Raw genomic sequence first — 21,614 nt, 5'->3', positions numbered from 1 at the left:
TCCGCCCGATTCCCAATCACGACCTCGCTTCCCCGGATGGCGTTCTGAAGTGGAACCCGCTTCTTGAGCTTCCGTGTGGCGTGATCCCGGCCCAGGTCTGCTAACGTGCTCCCCGTGTCAGTGTGCCAGATATGACATGCTGCTGCTAGTTACCCAATACCATGGGGTCTCGCTTGACTGAACCGGCAAACTTAGAACAGAGAACACGTGCAGTCACCCTTGGTCGTCGTCAGCCATCAGGGTCCCTAGCCATCTTCTGTCTCAGCTTAGTCAACATACGAAAGCGATATCGGAGTGCTCAAAAGTACGTCACAGCATATCAGATACCCAATTCGGTCGTATGTGTGTTATCCTTCTTGGTCAGCCTGATCAGCTGTGAATGTTATCCGGAAGCACGGGATGGAAGACGTATAAAAGAAACAACAGGGACCCCCCAGAGGGACACATATGACCTGGGGTGGTTTTCAAGGGCCCAACACAAGTATTAAGAAAGTCTACTATCACGGTACTCAAGTAGCTTAAAGGGTCGAAACACTGTATGGGGTTGCTCGCTATAAATCAATGCTCTAACGATTCTCATCCGTTGCCCTCCAATGTCTCCACCGGGAGTTCAAGCCGTAAAATTAATTACCCGGGTATTAAATAAATCGAACACCGGTTGACTCCAAACGTGTCTTCCTTAGTAGGATCGATCACTCCTTCATAAGTCATTTTGTCACGACAGACACCCTGACCTCATCATACCTAGGTAGGTTGTGAGCGCCATCTCAATGCGGTACCACCTTCTTCGGCATGACATCTACTCCTTCAGGAGGATCAACCAGCCCGTCCTTGCTTGAAAACCTGTAAATGGTCATGTCCACGCCCATGGACACAATTACTAGGAACCCATCAGCCATCCCGTCGTTCTGCCATCCTTTGAGCAGTCCCAGCAGCCCATCCTCCGCAGCCTTCATTTCTGGCGTCCCCAGGGCTTGCCCACCCCTGCCTGGTAGTGACAAGGCCAGATTGAATACCACCAGGTTGACGGCGACCAGTTTCCTTGGGTTTTTGGGGTCCATTGCCACAAAGAATTGGGTGTCTTCCGGGCGCACATCCTTGCCCAGTGAGCTGATGTCGCCGGGGAAGCACCCACCATTGACGACCTGTGCATCGGGGAAGTTCTCTGTCATCCAGAACTCTGCCGCCCTGAAGGCTCCCGGGCGGGCGATCATGGCGAATCGCTCCGGGTTCGTTGCTGCTAGGTTGCTCAGGTGATCCTTGACGGCTTGGAACTGTGCCTCCGATTCGAACGGATCAGGGGCAACGAGTTGTTGCGGGCCTGGCCCAGCTGTCGCAGAGTTGGCTTGTCTTGGGTTGGAGGGCTGATTCGCAGCTGAGTCTGGGTGCTTGGGCTTGCGCCCGAAAATGCTGCGGAGAGTTTTCTTCATGGTGAAAGCAGCTTGAGTGCGCAGGGTGCATGTGCATATGCAAAGCAGAAATTCGGTGGAACTATTGCACACGCTTTTGCTGTTGTAGTGGCTTTCCTTGCTGGGCTTTATATCAAGCTTGAGCAAGAGGCATCGTGAGTGAAGTCGGGCCACTCCTGCCATAATTTGAGTCACCCGGCGGGCGACACAGAACCAGGATACGATTTGGCGATTAGAATCCTTCGAATATGGCGCGAAGGAACAGAGGCTACAGATGTCCTATTGCACCGTACTAGCCGCTTCTGTACAGGCGAGACCATGTTATCGGACCGCGTTCCCTCAGTAATAGTACCTACTTCTCGCAGGTAGATGAAGAGGACCGATCCCAACGGCTGCACACAACACCGAATTGACGTGGTATCGTGTTGTGCTAACCTCTTCCCGAAATAACATGATGACTAGTTGTCAGCACGCCAACGGTGTTAGGAAACGATTTTGAGTGGCGCGCCGCTCAGTGCTGACTCACATCGTAGACTGTATCCTCACCCACCCTGGCAGCCTGGATGCCTAAGGCGGCATATGCAGCTAGCTAGGCATGTTGCAGTGAGTCTTCCTTTGGGGCTTAGGAATTCGTGATGGTGTTAATACGAGCTGATCAACGTAAACACATCTCAAAACATCTTACTTACATACTCATGCCCGGTCGTCAGCATTGGTTACGAGGTCGCCCTGAATTCGATCACGAAAACCTCACCAACAAAGTTCGCAGCCATCAGTCTATTGTTCCATAAGTTACAGACTAAGTGTTGGACAAAGGCCTACTAGTAATGTGGAGGGCGAAGCTGGGACATACTATTGGCATGGTCTACACATGTACAATACATCACCACTTCACAAACGGCCCGATCATATCAATTGATCGTGACAAATCACTTCTCAGTGCATCGCCTTTGACGAGTTCCCCTGCAACCAAATACACGTTTTCGCATTGTCTTTTTTCATGGCTTGCGCGACAGGCCCTGGAGCTGACTACAGTTCTACCAAAGCGTCTTCTTTACTACTGGCAAGAATTAGCCAGACCCACTAGGCGGTACAAGGCAACATTCAATAGCACCTGCACGCCAGGTATCAAGAGTTCCAAGGCTGTGCACCGAGTCTCGGCATTTTAGCTTCAAGTGCTTTCCAAGCCTCTTAAAGGGATAAAGTGCTGGAGAAGTATTTAACCCAAGACCGAGGATCTGCAGCTTATCTTGCGAGACTATGGAAAACAACAGGTGAGGTCCTAACACTTGTGAGACAAGGTCCAGATGTCTACCTACACATGTAGTTATTCCGATAACGGTCAGTCGCGAATGTAGCTATGCTGTCTATAAGTGAACCACCGAAGCCTCTCGTAGGCTGACTACCTTTATCGTATAAAAATGCTTTACTACGTTCAACAATGTAATACTTGTACAAACGTGTCAATTCTGGTCCCCTCATCACTCTTAAATACTACCGTATCTGGAAACCTTTCAGACCCCTGTACGCTGTGAATCTTGGCTTAGACAATTCTGGGGTGAATGTTGTGGGTCAACTCCGACCACGCAGATCCGGGGCTGATCTCGAACATTGAAGCCCTTCAACTTTATGAGGCAGAGCCAGGAAGCTTATCAGCACGCTGCTGGCATCAACACCACGATCAGATACCACACCTACCACCCGGGAACCACGCGTCTTAGTCCAGGTCTTCGCGTAAGTCACCTACTCCATCTTTATCTATTCATGAGTCGATAACGTAAAGTTAACTCCACGCTAGTCTCCACCTGCTGCTCTTCATGGTCGGCTCTCGGGTGCTAGGACTAGCAGGGATATGGTCAGAGTTGGTCGTCCCCTCACAAAGATCTGGATGCAACACTGCACGTGTACCAGTGTGGCCCGGCAATGGGGATGGCTATCTGAGCTACTGAAAATTGCCGCAGCCGTTATCAGTACCCTCGCCATGGAAGGTTTAGTGACCTTGGCCCTGGGATAGGAAGCCTGTACATGTACCTTGGTCCAAGGGTTGTTTTTCATCTTGGAAAAGCTGGTTGTGACCATGTTCTCGCTTGCATCACGAGTACCAAGGGCCTAGTCGTCGGCCATCATGCTGCAGTGGCTCTGAATGTGCATTTCCTGCCGCACACTGCGACTTGAACATGGACCCAAGCAGATCTCCACGCCTGGAGGAGACTACGGCACAGGCACCCCTCGAAACCGTCGATGCCGTTGACCAGGACGTGGTCGATGCTTGCGACCTGGCCGCGTTCGGCCACGAGCAGATCCTGACTCGGAAGTTTGATATCTGGAGTATTCTGGCACTGGCATTCTGCGTGTTGGGAACATGGTCCACGTTTGCGCAGGTGAGCACAGATGACCATTTCTACCTTGTTTGCCGGGGGCGACGAGGTTTCAGCAAGATCAAGAGCCGAGAATGCTGATCCAATCTGATTTCCTGAAGGACCTTAGCAGTGGTTTGACCAATGGCGGTCCAATCAGCATTCTCTGGGGGCTATGCCTTGTGACCGTCTGCAACACATGCGTTGTGATCTCCTTGGGGGAGTTATGCAGCAGCATGCCCACTGCTCTGGGACAGGCCTACTGGGTCCTCCGGCTCTGGGACACGTCATGGGGGAGATTCACATCGTACATATGCGCCTGGATCAACACTTTCGGGTGGTGGACGCTCACCGCATCACAGACGGCGTTCATGACAAGCTTCCTGCTCGGCATGAAGGCCATGTTCGATCCAGAATGGACAGGCGCGAGCAGCAGCTGGGTTCAGTTTCTAGTCTACCTCGGTGTAAACGTCCTCTTCACGGTGTTTAATTTGGTCGCTTGCAGAAAGGACAGGGTTTTGCCTCTGTTCAACGACTTTGTGGGTATCGGCTTTGTAGGACTGTTCGTGGTTCTCAGCCTGGCACTCCTGATTGCGGTGGGAACCAAGCCCGGCCTCGAATTCCAGCCCGGACGGTTCGTCTTTGGAGCCTGGATTAACCAGACGGGTTGGAGTGACGGAGTAACGGTGAGCATCTGCGTCTATTCCTGGAGCTGTTTCCGGCTACCACATAATTACCTGTGTATCTGACAATCATCTTGCAGTGGTTTACGGGTCTCCTCCAGGCTGCCTATGGCCTAACTGCCTTCGACTCGGTTATCCACATGGTCGAGGAGATACCAGCGCCACGTCGGAATGCACCTAGAGCGATGTGGCTTGCCGTTGTCACTGGCGCCACCAGCGGGTTTATCTTCATGCTCGTCTGCCTGTTCTGCATCCAAGACTTGGACTCCGTCGTCAACTCAGACCTGCCCTTCATGCAGCTGGTACAGGATGCAATTGGTCTCCAGGGCGCTGCCGTGCTACTGGCCCTTTTTATCTTCAACGGTCTTGGCCAAGGTGTTAGTATCTTCACCACCGGGTCGCGGCTTACTTGGGGCTTTGCAAGAGACGGCGGTATACCATTCAGCGCTTACTTCACAAAAGTTGATCCCACCTGGAAGGTCCCGGCGAGAGCTATTGTGCTGCAGGGCGTTATTGTTGCCCTTATTGGCATCTTATATCTGTTCGCAAACACCGTTTTGGAGGCAATCATCAGCACAGCAACGATCGCACTCACGGTATCATACGCCCTACCGATCGTAACGCTTATGATTGCCGGACGTGACAAACTCCCGCCTGGAGGTTTCCGTTTAGGATCGCTGGGGCCGCTGATAAACTGGACATCCGTCATATATTGTGCCATCACGACTGTCTTTTTCTTCTTCCCCGGTGAGCCCGCTCCGGCTGCCGCGGATATGAATTACGCAATCGCGGTGTTTGCCGTTATGCTGGTGGTTTCCATCGGGTTCTGGTTGACGAAAGGTCGTATAGCTTACATGCGGACCACGGAATCTGCGAAAGCTGTGTATGAAGCTCGGAAGCGCGAAATTGTGGTCCATGAGGGCGTCCCGGAAAGCCATCTAGGCAACCCTGAAATCGAGCCGCAGGTAGATGTCATTCGGGGGAAAACATGAACTGAAAACAATGGAGTCTGCCATTTCTCGAGATCAGTACCTAGGTATCGGATTACTTGACTCTTTTCACTGGAAGCTTTCCTTCTATCAATTGCACACGACATGTGTGGTTTCGTGTGGTTTCGCTTCTATTCCGTATATGTCCGAGGACATGCATGGCGCCTTCACACGGTGGTAAACGCTCAAGACCCAGCGCTTAAAGAGCATACGATGTCGATACAGTGTGGTTTCAGTTTAAAATGCGATAGCTAGGTCATAAACGTTTTCTAGCGATTGATGGTTCGACCACCTCGTACTGAACCGACGATCTAGGGGAACTGTTGAATCCAGTCAGGAACTCACACTACAAGGTTTAAAGAAACGCAGAGAACCGAGATTATTTGCTTGTTTCTGCAGTCCAAGCAACCGCCTTGCTAAGAACCTTGGAGGCCCTGGAGCCCAAGTGACTCCAGCCCTGGAGATGTCACGAAAAGAACCTTCCAGGTCATAACCTGCGGTGAAGTGGCAGCATGTCCATCTCCATGACACCACTTCACGAATGTCCAGTCAACTAGATGCAATGGAAGCTACTGATTAGAGGATATTACTTGCTAGACGTGCATTCGAAACCACTAATGAAACCCTAATTCACCATCGTAGCGTCCGCGTAGCCGTCTTAGCCGTTTCCCGTCGATGACGATCCAGGATTCTGGTTAGTGCGAGTCGACTCCGGCAGTTGGGATAACCTAGATCAGGTGGTGAAGAAGTCCATTTCTTGGCCCTCTCTTCCTTATCATGTAGGAAAAGCAAACTCGAAGAAACAATGGACGAGCCTAACGCGACCGTGCGGCCCAAAGTGGGCACAAAGGAAAAGAGCGTGGGTTGGTACGACAAGGACTTCCCCGGCATAGAGCCTGCGGCCCGCAAGCTTCTCGAGGAATACTCAAAGATTCCTCCGGAGGAGGTTGACCAGTATGTGATCGCAATGGTATGACGGCCCGAAACCCTTGTGTTGAAGTCTCTCCCCAAGATAGCTTCCAGCGCATAAGTAGCAAGACATCTAACAACCCAAACTCGCAGCGCGACAAGGCATGGGACATCTTCCCCTACCCGTGCATTGGGCAGTTCCGCTTCCTCAACCTCAGCCTGAGCAAGAAGCCCTCGTACGCGAGTGTCTTGTCACGCATCGGGGAGGGGGCGACGTACCTCGACATAGGCTGCTGCATCGGCCAGGACATCCGCAAACTGGTGCACGATGGCGCACCCAGCGAAAATCTGCACGGCGCGGAACTGCAAGGGGAATTTATTAGGCTCGGGTACGATTTCTTTCGAGACCGGGAAACCCTCAACGCCACGCTGGTGCAGGCCGATGCGTTCGACCTCGGCGAGGGCAGCCCCCTGAGCGGGCTGGTGGGTAAAGTAGACATTATTCACATGGGCCAGGTTGTGCATTTATTCGGCTGGGACAGGCAGCGCGACCTGCTTGAGAATTGTGTGAAGCTGCTCCGGCCTGCGTCATCTGGCGCCATGATCCTCGGTCAGGCGGTGGGGGATGTGGAGGGCGGGATGAAGCCCGGAGGACATATCTTCATCCATAGCGTCGAGACTTTCAACAAGATGTGGGTTGAGATAGCGGAGCGCACAGGGCTGAAGTTCAATTGCAGGGCGATTCTCGACGAGGGCTTGGGAATTGCTGAGTCGAGACGGGGTTGGGACGCGGCTAGTAGAAAACGGCTGTCATTTGAAGTTGAACGAGTCAATTGATGTAAGAGCGCACGAATATGTCATCGAGTCGCATTTTGCCCAAGGGCGGATGCCCCGACGCCATGTATGTGAAAATATCATTGCACGCTCAAGTCCATGCCCAATCACCACGTTGTCTTCTTGACGTGCTCATGGACAGGATTACAGGCACGCTGGTTGCAAGCCACCGGAAGTCTCTTGCATATTGTCACTGACAACTAGAGGCCTTCTTCACATGTCAGAATGATACCGCGTTGTATTTGTTGAATGTGCCTATCTTTGTCTCCATGTCCCCCAACGCCAGCTAGACAGCAACTGTCTAATGCGAATGTGCTGTTCCGTGATACTCCATAATAAGCCGACGCGAGTTTGGCCGTCCCATGCACCCATGACGATCCCGTCCATGAGGCAGCCAGGGTATCAAATATCAGAATCCTGTTCCACCCCGATCCAATGCCTTGCAAATCGAATAAAGAGGCAGGCCCGCTCTCTTGTGTCATGGTTCATATATAACAAATCCGACTGAGAAGAATTGGACGTGATTTGAGCCAACTCAAAAGGCCTTAGAAGGGATGAAAGGCAACCCCCAAAGGGCCTCAGCTTGCTCATACTGTGTCCTTAACCTCCGGGTTGCAAACCGGCGAGGACCAATATCTGCAGCCTCTTCGCATACAGTGCGGAGGTGTCAACTAAAGAGGTGATGCCGGTGACTAACAGACCTCCAATTGGGTATTTGGCTGTGTGCGCCTCCGTTTGGGCGTCCGCGGCGAGACCGGAGGCGAAGCGACAGTGACACCCAACCCCGATTCAAGGCCGACCGTGACAGGCGACGCACCCTCCGTCGATTCGAAGCTTTTGTTAAAAACTTCCGATAGCGCTTCCCTTTTCCTCTTCAGGTTTCCGAGGCGGAAGGCTCGTTCCTGCTCTGTCTCCCATGTCTCGATGTCTGTATCAGCGATGTCATGGCTGGCCAAGTCACCAGCAATCTCGGTGCCAAGAGCCTTGGCGAGTCGCTCCTTCAGTCCAAGAACAGGCCAGATCGGTACTCTCGTAACGCTGATGTCCAAGCCACCGCCCTGCGTGTCAGCGGCTTTAGGGGCTTTTGACGGGTAGGCGAACCGCTCGAGAAAGATGGCGGAGACAGTAGTGCTGTAGATGATGAACTCAGCGGATGAGTGATCTTGTGTGATGATCTTGACGGGAACATCTCGGAACTCGGGCTGGGTGAAGGATGAATCTTGGCCCGGTTGAGATGTCTGAGACGAACTTTGCGACGACCATCTCGGGGAATACTTGGAGCGCTGGGGGTAGCACTGCCACTGAGCGATGGCCAGCATGACGGCGACGAGATATGAGTCCTGGTCGGCGTTTTGCGGAACAAGGCGCTTGCACCGCAGCTTCTGGAGATTATCGACCGGGACATTGGCGGTGTTATTCGGTCCGGGCATCACACGGTACAGGTTGCTACGAACCTGGTGTAGATGTGTCCTGTTGATGAAGGCCAGCACAGGCTGGTCTGAGCACGACTGAGAGCTACGGCGACTGCAGTCGCTGCTCTGGCTCGCAAAAGACTGATGACTGCCGCTAGGTATCCGGCCGTAGGAGCTCGCCACCTTGGTGGAAGCACTGTCGAAGGAACGGCTGTTCTGGTCGTACTGCTTCCATACAATGGGCACACGAACACCGCGTTTCAGGACCTGGTCCCCGAAGCGAATCTCGAGGTTGAGATCAGACCTTGCCTTCGAAAGCGTGGCGGGGAAAAGTGTCGCCATGACACTCTTGAGTGCGGCGATCTGAAGATGGCTGGGATCTGATGCCAGGACGGTGGTTAAATCGCTGCTCAAGTCTGTAGCGACCTTTGTCGGACGTTGTGGGTACTTGAGGGACATGGAATTGAAGTCGGGGACCGGTCTGTGGATGGTAGAGTGGTGGTCCCATTGCACGCCAAGGAGACGGGCATGCTGATCTTGCCAACATATTGGGATGATGAAGAGCGACTCGCCCTGGTTCTCATGGAGTATGTCGTACAGAGAACCAGGTTCGGGCCGGGTGATGCGGTTTACGCGTCTTTGTCTTGGCTTCCTAGGTTCTGTGTTCTGTGGAGGCGATATTGGAGCAGCCGGTGATTGGTGGCCAGTGACGGCGACGGCATGGTCATTCGGGGGCATGGAGTCGGCGCCTTGGGATGGCGGTGGTGTCTGAGGCGCGATCTTGAAATTTGTAAGGCCGGCCATGTCAACAAAGCTGAGCAGCTGGCCAAGAAGAGGACTGCGATTGAGTAGAGACCTAATAAGCGCGTCGCGTCAGTAAAAGGGACAGGCCATGGGTGGATAGCTGCACGCAGGTGGGGCAGCATGGGGCAAGGGATGGTTGCTTTGACATGCCGAGCTCTTTGTGATGGGCCAGAGTGGGCCGCGATCAAAGGCGACAACGGGCGAGGGGGCGGGCGAAAAACTTACTCTAATAATTGCTGCATTGAGGTGAGTCTGTGGATGAGTGTTGTGGCCGATTTGGGCTCAGTACCGCAACGTCTTGGACGGCGGATTGAGGAGGAGGATGGGCCCTTGCAGGATGGTGCAGGAGTCGAGGGTCGAGGGCAAATAAACACACACAGTATTACTTCTTTGCCAGACGATCAAGTGTCAAAGCTGCACGCAAAAGTGGGTCACTGCACACTGCACACTGCACATTGCAGGTCTGCAGGTCTGCAGGTGCGGTGGTTTTCTTTGGTGTAAACAAAATGCAGGAGGGTGTAAATAAGCTGGTGGTGGCGAGGCAGCAGATTAAAAAATGTAGGCAGGCAGTCACCAGCAGGAGACTGGCGAGATGGTTGACTGAGACCGATGGCGGTCGCGGATGGGGCTTGAGACGGGTCGCGCGTGGGAAACCAGGCGGCCAGGGGGTCGCGTCGCCCTTTATGAACGCAGCAGTGCTTGGTACCGTCCACACCAAATGGACAAGAGGATGCACAGGATGGCAGGCAGGACCGGCAGGACGGCAGGACGGACAACAAGAATACGGTCCCATACGTGTGTGGGGTGACGCGATGACGGCTGGCAGCCAATGGACAGGCGGCCAGCACCTTTGATGTTTGCAACTTGCCACCCCACCTTTTGGGGGCCTCACACCCCAACCTGCCCAACCCGGTCCCCTTCCCACGCAGCCACGCCTGCTCCAATACACGACCTTGACGCTAACTCACATGACCCGTAGGCACCAGCCTCACCCATTTCCCCCTAGAGCTACCCCGGCCGTTGGCGCGAAACCTGTATTGGGAGGCAAGCTGGGCCTAGTCACTCATCAGTGTGGCTCATCCACTCTCCGAGCCTAGCCAGGCGCTGACTCAGATCGGTCCCCTCCGGCTTGCTACAGATCCGGTTAGTGCATTACCTGTCCGCCCAGGGGAGACGTCAGTGGCCCAGGCGTCAGTCAACGGCACCCGTGTCAGGGGCATTGCGGTATAGAGAGCTACCAAGAGGCATCCAACCCCTCCACGGCTTCGCCTTCTCACCATCCCGCCAACGTCAACCACAACCCACTCCAACAGCAGCCTGCCCGGCGGCGCACAAGTCACAATGCCTGTAGGACCGTCCATCCATTGCATTGCATTGCTCAGTGCTGCCTATCACCCACCCTCCCGTCAGCCTTCAGGCAGGACACCAGCTAACCCGGGCCCTCGCTCTGCCCCTTGCAGGCCTACAACTCCATCTTCAACGCCGACCCCAACGAGCCGCGCCTGATTGGGAACTTCCCGCTGCTTCCCCTGCGCACAAAGACCCGCGGGCCCGCATACACACTCCCCTTCCCGAACCCGCCCCTGCCCGCCAACGAGTCGCCCGATGCCGAGTCCGAGAGCTACGACATCCTCGACGAGGTGCTCGCCCTCTTCCGCGCAAACACCTTCTTCCGCAACTTTGAGCTGCAGGGCTATGCCGACCGCTTGCTCGTCTATGGCATCTGGTTCGTCAGCGACTGCCTGACCAAGATCAAGCCCAACGCCGACGTCAGGACCGCAACCAAGGATGTCATGAACCTGGCCCTGGACCTGCAGTTTGCCATCCCTGGCGACCCAGGCTGGCCCCTGAACCAGGTGTGTTGCGTTGTTTCCTTGCTCTGCATCGATCAGCCGATCTGGTGCTTGGAACAGCCCCGGATCTGTGATTGAGAAGCTCGAGGAGACCAGAGCTAACTTGGCTTTGCGTAGATGTACGAGCCCCCGCGTGACAGGCAAGACGCCGAGCAGCTCAAGCAGTACATGTCCCAAGTGCGACAGGAGCTTGCCACAAGGTTACTGGCACGTGTCTATGCCGACCAGGACGATAAGCCAAGCAAGTGGTGGCTCAGCTTCAACAAGAGGAAGTTCATGGGCAAGTCGCTGTGAGTGGTGCCTACAACCGGGGAGCAGCGGCAGCAAGTCAATCAGGTTTTTAGAGGAACATTTTTGGAAGAAACTACGCCACCACCATGCGTATCTTGTGGTAAAACATTACAGCTGAACCACGGCCGGGTACGTGAGAGAGCTTGGCGGGGGAAGCACCTGTCTAGAAGGCAGCACACGAGGAAAAGTAGCTGTTGATCAAGGGCGCACGAGCGAGCCGATGAGAATCACATCGCACCTGTCTGGAATATTTGCCAGGGCACACCAGTTCCGCCGGCATTCGGTGTCCCATTCGGTGTCCCAAACAAAACAATCGGGGGGTATCATTCATTCCATGAAATATGTCCCTATTTACCACATGATCGGATCCCGACCGTGCTAGTAACAAACGCGAGCCGCTCTTTGCCGAGTCCTAGGCCTCCGCGCTCGTAGGTGTTGCGGTCCCGGTCGCGGCCTCGGCAGAAGGCGTGCCCTCGGCCGTACCGATGCCCGCAGACCTCCCCTTCTTCTGGAACTTGCCCCTCGCGGCGATCCTCCCCTCGGCTGGTCTCGCCTTCCAGCCGGTCAGCACGTAGCCCTCGGCGCCGCCCTTGGCCGTCATGACAGGGTGCGTCCGCCCGGGCAGGACCTGCCACTTCCTGCCGCGGCTCGTGTGCAGCTGCACGCCGAGCAGGAGCGATGGGTTGAGCGGGAAGTCGTCCGTGCCCTCCCACCGCTCCAGCTCCTCCGCCGTCCTACCCCCCGTGACTTCAGGCTGCGCCATGAACGCCACTCGCCGCGCAACGCTGAAGCAGTCGGCCAGCTGGGCCAGGGGCTCCACGTGCGGGCTGTAGATGGCGACCGGTGCGCCGCTAGCCACCAGAGGCAGCAGGGCCCGCAGTACTGAGATGGGTTCCATGACACTGGCCATCACCAGCCCGCTGAAGCCACCTGCGCGAGCCGTGTCGGCGATGTACCGTGTGCGAGCCCACCTTCTCCGCTTGCGATGGTAGTTGCCCCGGCGATTGGGTTTCCACGATGCTACCTCGTCGGCAGTCTTGACGGCGGGCTCGGTCGCGTAGACGGTGTCCAATTCGGGCTCTAGGAGCTGCAGCCAGCTGAGGGGCAGTAAATGGTTGAGTAAAGGATGCGGTGGGTGGTTGGGATTCGTGCTGTCGTAACCCCAATAGTTCAGGGCTGTAAGATTGGGCTGTCCGTTGGTATGGACTAGAGTCATGGTGTTGGTGGTCGCAAATGGGATGTGGAAATCGGGTTTCCGTTGTACTGTGCGTTTCCTCGGCTTCTGTTCGTCCTTTGGATTCCCATCGTGGTCTCGTTTGACGGCAGCCGTCAACTCTTGCTGAGTTTCACCCTGTGTGTTGGCCATGACAGTGTCCTCGGCCAGAGGCGCCTTGGGGGCCGGGGCCTCGTTGTGGCTGTCTTGGGTTTGCAGCAGCCCGTTGGCCTCCTTCTCTTCCTCCGTCTTTGGGTACAGGACTCCCATGCGCTCGGCGAGTGCAGCAACCAGGAACCCACCCGTGTCGTCCACCACCAGGTATCTCGTCCCCTCAGGTTGTTTCGGCTTTTTGATCTCGTCCATCTCCTCCTGCTCCGTCTTTGCCGGCGTCTCGGGTGCATCAAGCTCATCGTGATCCGCGCTACTATAGTGGACGTTGGCCCAGCAGCCCAAGAGGCCAACCATCTCCTCCCTCATCTCCAAGATCTTGTTGGCGTCCCTCTCGTACAGCGCATAGCTCCCGAAGTTGCTCACGTCGAGTGGCAGCACTGTGAATCTGCGCAGGAACTTCTTCTCTTTCAGTAGCTTGTACTTTGCCATGCTGAAAGTCGTCTTTTGGTCCATGCCGGTGTGTGACAGCATGAGCTTCGCAATCAAATCCTTGCCGGAATCTGTGCCATCGCGTTTAAGGGCCTCGATCTCCTGCCACGTCAAGGTCTGCCGGGCGTTGTCGTCAATGATCTCACGGTTGGACCGCACAACTACGGCGCCAGTCTCATTGTCGACCAGGCTATACTCGATACCGTCGGTGGCAGATATTATGGCCTCTTCCGGGGCGGCGCTGTCCATTGTAGATGATGATGAGGCCGCTGCATCTTCTTCGGCGAGGACGTCGGCATGCAGCTCGGAGGCGGGCACAACGCGCAGGCGTGTGAAAGCGTCGCTGGATGGGCTCTTCTCGCTGAGCTCATAAGTGAGGTGGTACGGACGGTGTATAATTAGATTGCTGGGGAAAGATCCGTATCTGCCAAGCGAGATCATCCTGGACACGTCGAGTTACTCGGTCAGTATGGTGAACCAGCCTGGGTGGCGCCAGGAATTGGAGGAGGAATAGAGCCGTACATATTGGGGACGATCTGCAGAAGACGATTGGTCCCATTAGGAAGCCGCAAGGCGACCCATGAGTTTGGCTCGATCAAGGAGTGTGCCTCCATATTCTGCGCCGCCGATTGTGGTGTCGATGTGTGTTCATACGTGCGGCCCGCGCAGCTAGACTCGACTGAAGAAAAAAAAGTTTTGGAGCTGGAAGTCACTTCGGTTGCTTCCGAAGTCCCCTGCTTTGGTGCCCCACCATTGGATTGCGGGGGAGCTTCAGCGTCCCACAGCGCCCGTCATTCCCTGCACACTAGTGGTCCGCCCGCAACTCACTCATTCATCTCGTCATCTTGCCGACGTACATACTACTTGATTAAGTACACACTTTAGTCTACAGCTAAACCTTCTCCTCTCCTGGTATCACCTTGCCCGTCGATTCCCCAAATAAGTACCTACTCGACCATGCCTGAGAAGAACGCATTGGAAGGAGGCTGCCTGTGCGGCAGGATCAGGTACAGAGTTGATGTGGACGAGTCCATCTACAATGTCATGTGCCACTGCTTAAACTGCAAGAAATCAAGTGGCACACACATGGTCAATTCAAGCATCTTCCCAAAACAGCACTTTACCCTAACCTCGGGTATACCAAAGACGTTTCAGGACACAGATACAGACTCCGGTCAGCCTTTGTATAGGCATTTCTGCGGTGACTGCGGCAGCCCGACCCATATCACCACACCTGTCGTGGATGCTATCGTTTCTGTTCTCAGCGGCACCCTCGACGATGGGACAGACTGGTGGAAGCCCAACAAGGAGCAATATATCGAAACCAAGTCTCACTGGCTTCCCAACTTGGCTGTCTCCAAAAAGGATGGCGTCGTCGAGAGACATCCTCGAGGACCCCTGAAAAAACAGGTTTACTGAAATCAGATTGCAACGTGTAAGAAAGAATATGGATAATCTGACTCCTTGACCTCCTCGACTGCTCCTCGCCTCGGACGAGGGGGACAGACACCCTGGTGGCCTCTTGTTGACCTTGCGGTCTCTCTCCGTCTTGTTCTATCAGTTCTGATCTAATGGGAAAACAGACAGGACTCGACCCTCAATCAAAATGCAGATTCTCGAAAACATCAGCTCAACAAAGCCGCGTGGAAGCAACGTCCATGCCGCATGTCACCCTTGAATCACTCAGTCTCGAGCCGGCATCTCTCTCAGTAACTTCAACCTCGCCGGTATTTTTGAAAATTTGCGCCGTCATGCTGCGAATTGCGGGGTTGAGTGCCGGATGACACTGATGAAGCCTCAAACTGGCCATCCTCTGCCATAGTTTGGTCGACGCCTCCTCTGAATTATCTCAAAGCCGTGTATCAGCTCAATCTCGTCAGGATCACACCGCGTGCGATTGTCTGGAAGCGCCGAATTAGGATCTGGCACCAATAGGCAATCAAAGACACGGCTCACCTTTGCAGGTCCAGTATCTTTGTATCATCCAGCCAAGTGGCGCGAGTGTAGCAGTGAGGATCAGACTGGCAAGCGGGACGACAGTCAGTACTGTCCATTGCATCTTCACAATATGGGTTGTGCTGCCTCTTTGCGGCAGTCTTTGGTGGATGCGCTGGGTGCTGTTCTGAAGTCGGGTTGATCAAGGTGATGAGGACTCGCATGACCAGATCTCTTGGAGGCACTGTCAGCGGCCCTGTCCTCTATAAGGCCCTTCAATTACCTTGGACCTGGTCATATTGTTCGGTTTTTCTCTTTTCCACGTCGACACGAAAGTCTCGCATCGAGGGGGGATGGGCAAGGATGATGGCAGTTGCCCACCGTGTCGATGTGGCCAAGACCCAGACGATTTTACAGCAAATCACATCTATTCTCTGAAACATCCAGGCCACAAATGCAGGACCCCAGCGGCCCTGAATACACCTGGAGGTGCATACCTACACAGATCTGGTCAGATCGGTCCATCCATACCACGACTAAGTACCGGCACTAGGACAAGCCACCCGATCCAATCACAGCTCCATGCCAGGAAGCAGCCAGGCAGAGCAGCTGAATGCGGCAACGTATGAGACATGGCACATGTTGATGACCTGATGTCAACTATCCTAAGCGCCAGCATCGCCTCGTCACCAGCCGTTGATACCTTTCGCGGGTAGCATCGGTAGCATCCCAACACCTCAAACACTGCCCTCCATGAGCGAGTCATCACCATGGTGGATGTGACGCACTGGAAGACGATGTAGCAGTTCAGAGCACAACAGGCAAGAAATCACAGCTGCCGGGGCAGCCGCCGTTGAGAGCCCAGAGGTCCGTCTCCAATGGTTCGCATATGATCTTCCATGCATACCGACCCAGTAGACAAATAGGCCCTTCGAGGTGCTGTGCCAAGGTTCACTCCACCCTCTTTCCTGTACGTCTGCACATCACCTTCGGCAGGATTCCCGTGCCCTTGCAGATGTCAGAGGGTGAAGCACGATATGGATCATTGGCGCAGAACGCATTCGAGGCAGCCATCCCCAAGGAGCGCCTGTCTCGGCTTCCTGCGCATATTCCGATCTCGCTCACACGTCTGAACCGGTGGCCGACATTGTGCTCGTCCCCCAACGACCGTACAGCTAACTGCCTGGCCCCAGAACGAGATTGGCAGGCCTCCGAATACCAGCGGGTATCCACCCCTCAGATAACTTTTCACAAACAAGAGCACCCAGACAAGAGAAAAAAGGCGACCAGAATCGACATCTTTTAGTCCGAAACACGAATGTTGCGAACCGGACGGGTAGGTCTCTTCTCGGGAGAGCTTGTCTTCAGCGCCGATGGGCCCTCTGTTCTCTGCCTCTTGTTTGGCTGCGTTGGAGCGTAGGGGTCGGCCGTCTCTATCCGGGTTGGTGACCTCGTCTTCTTGCACAAGTCTGTCAGTCTGATGGATCTACAAGGAAACGAACAAGAACATACACCACCCGATGCCTGAAGCCCGAGGACTTGCGAGGATGTTGTGTAGTCGCCACTACTTGCCGCCCGGCTGGCAGGCCGTGAAGGCGGGCTTAGTATTCGAGGTGCAACGAGCGATCTTGGAGGCAGACTCGATAGGCGGGGCCCAGTTTGCGATCTCGAAGGCGGGCTCGACATGTGAGGGAGAACTGGCGGCCTTCTGGGGCTAGGCTCCCTGATGTGGGTATCAGCACTCAGTGCTCTCGGGTTGTGAGGCATGACGGGACTGTGCTGATCAGCTGGTGGTGTCGGCGGCCGCATGGATTTGGTGGGCTCCCGCGCGGCCGAGGCGTCCGAAGCTGCGGTCTTTGACAGCATCTTTTCCAACTCCTCGCCTGATATCCCAATGTTCAAGACCGACGCGACAGCCTGCACAACCTGCGTTTGCTTCTCTGAAGTCAGGGTAGATGCGGCGGTATGACTGTCCAGTTCCAGCCTCGCCCGGTCCGTCTTGATCTCGGCAATCAGGGCCCGATCCCAGAGCTCTGCTCGCTCCTTGCGGCTCTCAAACTCATCTTGGAGTGTTCGCAAGATCTTCTCCAGGATTGCCGTGCCGGTGCTGACTTCCTCGTCGCGCTTTCTCTTGCGCCATTTGGCCAACACCCTGTGTACCCGTTCTGTCTCCAGAGTCTCGTGAAACCTGCTGATCTCGTCGAGAACTGGACATTGGGATTTAGTCGATTCGAAACATTGATTGCCGGTTCCGGACTCCTGCTGGTTGTTCATGATTGCCATGGCCCACCTGAAGTGGTATGATACGGCCGGGTGATGAGGCTTCTCAAGAGGTTATGATTGCGACAGACGCAACGACACTAGAATAGAGCAAATTAATTTGAGCCGTCAAGTTCGTGTTGTATGATGTCCAGTTAACGATTTGTTTGCAAGGAGTACTGGAAACAGAAAAACCGTCTGTGAGAGCTTGTCTTTTATAATGGTATCTGGAAGCACATGGCAACTCTATGGCCGGAGAACAGGGTTGAATGCTCTGACCAACACTTAGGTACAAGCCTACATGTTGGGGAGCAAACAGATACGGCAGACTTGCATTTCCTAAAACTGTATTTTCTTTCAAACAGCATCCCTTGTCCCACCCTAATGCACCCTTCCATGACTGTGATGTGTAGTCGGCAGGCTGCATAAGATATTGCTGAGATCTCTACCCAAACCCTTCTCGGTCAGATCTTGCAGCTCCTGTTCGGCAATGCCGACTTGTCCTACAGCTGTGTTACCAGAAGCAGGATTTGGGCTCTGTCGATCCTTTTGGTCTTTGACATGTCGACTTTTGGTGATTGCCATCACATCTCAGAACCGTTTAGACGGGCTGCTACACCTTATCATCATTTCACCAACACACTGAAAATTTGCAGCTACCTTAGGGTATTGTACGTATTGTTGAAATTTGGTCCAAGCACTTTAACATTTTGTTGCATGAACTAACTAGCCCAGTCAAATCTAGATTGATGCTAAAGTTCACGAGTCAGTCTGAACAGTCACAGCCTTTGTGTGGATGTTCTCCTATTTCGTAACCCTTCAATTGCCTTGTTTAACACTTGCAACAAGAGTTCAGGACTGCTAGCCACTTGCCATAGACTGTCTGGCCAAAAGACCATAATAACTAGTCTTTGTACTGGTTATCTCTAGCAGCATATAATTGCCGTACTCTCACAGCTATTGGCATATAGGAGGGTTGTTGAAACTTGGTCTGGAGGATGGTCCCTTGAGATGCCAACAGGCACCAGGTCCTATCAGTAATAGGAAGAAGTGACGGTCACCTGGGCACTGAGCAATGCTTTCGGCGCTCCTGAAGATCAATCGCCAGAAATCGTCAGACAGTGCCTTCTTGTTGCATCATTGATGACATAAGTGGAGGTTCAAACTAGGAACTCATCATTTGACGACCTATCACTGTTTCCTAGTCAAAGCGACCCACCGTTGGTCTTTCCAGACATGACAGGTCTGGGATGAAAAACGGCAAGTCACTGATTACTGAGGTTGATAGAAGAAACAGCCAAACCCAGAGTCTAGACTTCCGCCAAACCTGCTTCACAAACCAACTCTGCTCATTCGTGCTGTCAGTCCATCACACAGTAAGAACCAACAAGAAAAACAACAACAACATGGCGCTCAAGCAGAATCCCATGGCGCTTGTTACCGCCTTTCTCATCTCCCTCATACTGGAATCCATGGACACTGCCCATGCTGCTGTTCTGGGGACCAGCTTGCCCTCGTCTGTCAACACTCCAGTAGCCAACATTGCTCCCCCCACCCGCAACACCTTGAAAGCCAGAGACCTAGTGAGTGTCATCAAAAGCCCCATCCGACGTAGCAAGCAATCATGCTGACTTAGCTCTCAGCTCTACGTTTCCTGCGAGGTCAATAACTATGACAGGGCCTACCTGAGCGACAACTATGACTTGGTCGCAGACCACCTCAGGACCATGCCTGGCAATGCCACCCTATACACCAAACCGGGCGGAGGCTGGTGTTTCCGCTACAGCTGCACTGAGGAACTCGCCATCTATGGCTGCAACGACAACATGGCCGAAACACAGGTCCCCTGGGTCACCATGGCCGAGTACGCAGACGCCATCAAGGGGAACTGCACAACCTTGAAGCAAACTCATGGCCACTACAAGCCCGTGGTTCTGGGACAGGCGTTTGACTCTGGTGGCTGGAACGTGATATTGGGTGTGAAAGTGGGCACCAACTGTTGATGGGAAAAGACACTGGGTCATTCTCAAGAAGCAACTCTCAATCGACTTGTGTGGACTGGCAGGTGTTGCAGAAATCATTCTATGCAAGTGGACGGTCTTGCCAGTCATGCAGCGACGATCGGGACGAAGTTGATTGGGTTGAAGTTCATACACGTGAATTCAATCAGGGTGCATTATGCATCGAGGAGCCGCACATGTTTCTTGTCTGCAATTCTTTATGTGATTGATGGCTTGGGTTACAGTTCCCAAACGTGGTACATATCTGTTTCTCGGAATGGTACAAGGAACCACCTACAGCTAGACTCCAATACCCTGGACTCGATTTCATCCTGAAGAGATGGATGATAAGGGATGATAAGGTATCATCATGTACAAGTCTATTATTGCCTTGAACTCCGTACCGGCAACCCTGTTCACCTCTTTTTCGAGAAGGAAGATTTGCTCTTCTTCTGCACCTTTGCAGGGGGGAGGACCTCGGTCTCACTCTCGTCTTCCTCGGCCGAGTCCTCCTCGATATCATCATGATCAACCTCATCCTCATCCACTGATTCCTCTGCGTACTCATCCACATCCATGTCGTCCTCATCTTCATCACCTGACTCCTCTTCCGAGTCGGATGCAACACCGTTGACCACTGGGAAGTCGTCGTCCTCTTCGTCTCCTCTCCGCCGTGACAGCCCGTTTGAAAGGGTGTCGTCCTCCTGGCCTTCAACAAAGACAACACCCTCCTCACCATCCTCCTCATCATCGTCACTTTGGCTGTCATCTTCATCCTTGCCCGCTCGGCGAGACTTGTTCCCGCGGCGTAGAGTCATCTGTGCCTCCAGCATGTCCAGCTTTCCCTTCAGCGCAAGCAAGCTGTTCAACCCCCGCGTCCTCTCCTCCAGTACCCTGTTCAGCTCGGCAAGCCGTCTCTGGATGTCTGGCTGGGTTGCTAGGGCGCCGCCGTGACCGATCAATGTCCACTGAACGAAGGTCATGAGGTTGTGTGCACGGCCGGGACGTCGGTGCAGGCGCGAGGTGAGCTGGGTGAGCAGAGCCCCTGCCAGGCTCGAGTCTAGTCGCTGGATTGTGTTGCGGATGACGGTCGCATCTGTGGTGTGCAGACAGGACTCGAGAAGGTCAGCGTCGTCCGTACGCAGAGCCTGCGCAAGTACCGTGCCGATGGAAGTGGTGGAGGGAGGTGCTATTTGTCGCTGAGGTGCTGCTGCAAGGTTGGTGGTCGCATCCGTTGATTGCCGACCGCCAAGTGCAGCAGTGACGTCGACCGTCTCGTGGTTCCGGATCAGGTCGCCGAAAGTTGGCTCTGCATCTGACTCTTCGCCCTCCTCTTGCATCTCGGTGTCCTCATTTCCCTCCAGTTGTGGCTCTCCGCCCGCCTGCGACCGGGTTGCCTGGCCGGCCTGCTTTTCCGTAACCTCATCATCGTCCACGTCGGAAATGTCATCGAAGTTGCTCTCAGAGTCACTGGAGATCTCAATTGGCTCGACTTGTTTTGATGCCTTGGGCTTCGTGGGTATGGGCACTGTTACTGATGTGCGGCTCTCGTCTATCCTGGTGGAGTTGGGGAGTTTGGTGCTCTGCTGGACTGGTGCGGCCACCTTGGCAAGCTTCCTCTTTGTGGCCATAATTACTGGTTGGGATGAGCCAAAGGGTGAGAGGATTGTCGTTGCTCAACGAGGGCGTGCGTCCGGCCACAAGAGCTCACAACAGAGGAGGGAACAGAGAGGGTTCTTGCAGAGATGGCTAGTTGGTTGATTTGCTGATAGGGCGGGCAGAGACTGGGAGAGGTCCCATCGGGAACTTTTTTTGCAGAGGAACTTTTCTGCCCCCGATAGGCCTTACCGACTTCCTTTCCTAGCGCCTATATCCATCCACCTGGCCCGAGCGCCCCCCTGGTATCAAGCACCTCTGGATGTGCGTCTCACTCAATTCATCATGTATTCTTGACATGGCTCCAAGCAATGCACACACCAGGACAATCTTGGACATGTCAGTCTGGTATAATGCAAGCCATAGAAATGTCAGTTGTTTTGTACTGGGCAATTTCAGCAACTACT

The 21,614-nt window shown here is 54.2% G+C and overlaps 10 protein-coding genes across 10 annotated transcripts; 5 read left to right on the top strand and 5 right to left on the bottom strand.

Moving 5' to 3' along the window:
• Positions 1 to 767: 767 nt before the first annotated feature.
• KVR01_009896 (uncharacterized protein) lies at positions 768 to 1,430 on the bottom strand (the record flags this gene model as incomplete). Its single annotated transcript, XM_044791637.1, has 1 exon — positions 768 to 1,430. One exon carries the CDS (start codon positions 1,428 to 1,430, stop codon positions 768 to 770), a length of 663 nt encoding a protein of 220 aa, XP_044641144.1.
• A 2,156-nt stretch (positions 1,431 to 3,586) lies between these two features.
• Positions 3,587 to 5,441, top strand: KVR01_009780 (uncharacterized protein; the record flags this gene model as incomplete). The annotated part of the gene is made up of 4 exons (XM_044792121.1): positions 3,587 to 3,790; positions 3,889 to 4,452; positions 4,551 to 4,824; positions 4,912 to 5,441. The coding sequence occupies 4 exons, from the start codon at positions 3,587 to 3,589 to the stop codon at positions 5,439 to 5,441; spliced, it is 1,572 nt and encodes a 523-aa protein (XP_044641028.1).
• Positions 5,442 to 6,243: 802 nt separating this feature from the next.
• On the top strand, positions 6,244 to 7,184 carry KVR01_010051 (uncharacterized protein; the record flags this gene model as incomplete). Its single annotated transcript, XM_044786495.1, has 2 exons — positions 6,244 to 6,408; positions 6,501 to 7,184. 2 exons carry the CDS (start codon positions 6,244 to 6,246, stop codon positions 7,182 to 7,184), a joined length of 849 nt encoding a protein of 282 aa, XP_044641299.1.
• Positions 7,185 to 7,216: 32 nt separating this feature from the next.
• Positions 7,217 to 10,206, bottom strand: KVR01_009949 (uncharacterized protein). The gene is made up of 2 exons (XM_044792407.1): positions 9,623 to 10,206; positions 7,217 to 9,449 (listed from the first exon to the last, which is right to left on the bottom strand). The coding sequence occupies exons 1-2, from the start codon at positions 9,637 to 9,639 to the stop codon at positions 7,874 to 7,876; spliced, it is 1,593 nt and encodes a 530-aa protein (XP_044641197.1). The 5' UTR covers positions 9,640 to 10,206; the 3' UTR covers positions 7,217 to 7,873.
• A 532-nt stretch (positions 10,207 to 10,738) lies between these two features.
• Positions 10,739 to 11,544, top strand: KVR01_010069 (uncharacterized protein; the record flags this gene model as incomplete). The annotated part of the gene is made up of 3 exons (XM_044791929.1): positions 10,739 to 10,744; positions 10,858 to 11,253; positions 11,368 to 11,544. The coding sequence occupies 3 exons, from the start codon at positions 10,739 to 10,741 to the stop codon at positions 11,542 to 11,544; spliced, it is 579 nt and encodes a 192-aa protein (XP_044641317.1).
• A 409-nt stretch (positions 11,545 to 11,953) lies between these two features.
• KVR01_009985 (uncharacterized protein) lies at positions 11,954 to 13,971 on the bottom strand (the record flags this gene model as incomplete). The annotated part of the gene is made up of 2 exons (XM_044784441.1): positions 11,954 to 13,799; positions 13,880 to 13,971. 2 exons carry the CDS (start codon positions 13,969 to 13,971, stop codon positions 11,954 to 11,956), a joined length of 1,938 nt encoding a protein of 645 aa, XP_044641233.1.
• Positions 13,972 to 14,209: 238 nt separating this feature from the next.
• KVR01_009732 (uncharacterized protein) lies at positions 14,210 to 16,827 on the top strand. The gene is made up of 3 exons (XM_044790729.1): positions 14,210 to 14,792; positions 14,941 to 16,733; positions 16,786 to 16,827. Exon 1 carries the CDS (start codon positions 14,315 to 14,317, stop codon positions 14,774 to 14,776), a length of 462 nt encoding a protein of 153 aa, XP_044640980.1. The 5' UTR covers positions 14,210 to 14,314; the 3' UTR covers positions 14,777 to 14,792; positions 14,941 to 16,733; positions 16,786 to 16,827.
• Positions 14,210 to 17,834, bottom strand: KVR01_009841 (uncharacterized protein). Its single transcript, XM_044782458.1, has 2 exons — positions 16,805 to 17,834; positions 14,210 to 16,750 (listed from the first exon to the last, which is right to left on the bottom strand). Exons 1-2 carry the CDS (start codon positions 17,573 to 17,575, stop codon positions 16,595 to 16,597), a joined length of 927 nt encoding a protein of 308 aa, XP_044641089.1. The 5' UTR covers positions 17,576 to 17,834; the 3' UTR covers positions 14,210 to 16,594.
• A 1,123-nt stretch (positions 17,835 to 18,957) lies between these two features.
• KVR01_009717 (uncharacterized protein) lies at positions 18,958 to 19,554 on the top strand (the record flags this gene model as incomplete). The annotated part of the gene is made up of 2 exons (XM_044794642.1): positions 18,958 to 19,134; positions 19,195 to 19,554. The coding sequence occupies 2 exons, from the start codon at positions 18,958 to 18,960 to the stop codon at positions 19,552 to 19,554; spliced, it is 537 nt and encodes a 178-aa protein (XP_044640965.1).
• A 201-nt stretch (positions 19,555 to 19,755) lies between these two features.
• KVR01_009958 (uncharacterized protein) lies at positions 19,756 to 21,364 on the bottom strand. The gene has a single exon (XM_044785157.1). It carries the CDS (start codon positions 21,180 to 21,182, stop codon positions 19,968 to 19,970), a length of 1,215 nt encoding a protein of 404 aa, XP_044641206.1. The 5' UTR covers positions 21,183 to 21,364; the 3' UTR covers positions 19,756 to 19,967.
• Positions 21,365 to 21,614: the final 250 nt, after the last annotated feature.

Source organism: Diaporthe batatas, assembly GCF_019321695.1.
Source record: "Diaporthe batatas strain CRI 302-4 chromosome Unknown Contig00012, whole genome shotgun sequence".
Taxonomy (NCBI): Eukaryota; Fungi; Ascomycota; class Sordariomycetes; order Diaporthales; family Diaporthaceae; genus Diaporthe; species Diaporthe batatas.
Note: the sequence above shows the minus strand (reverse complement) of the source record. Positions and strands in the feature narration are given on the sequence as shown.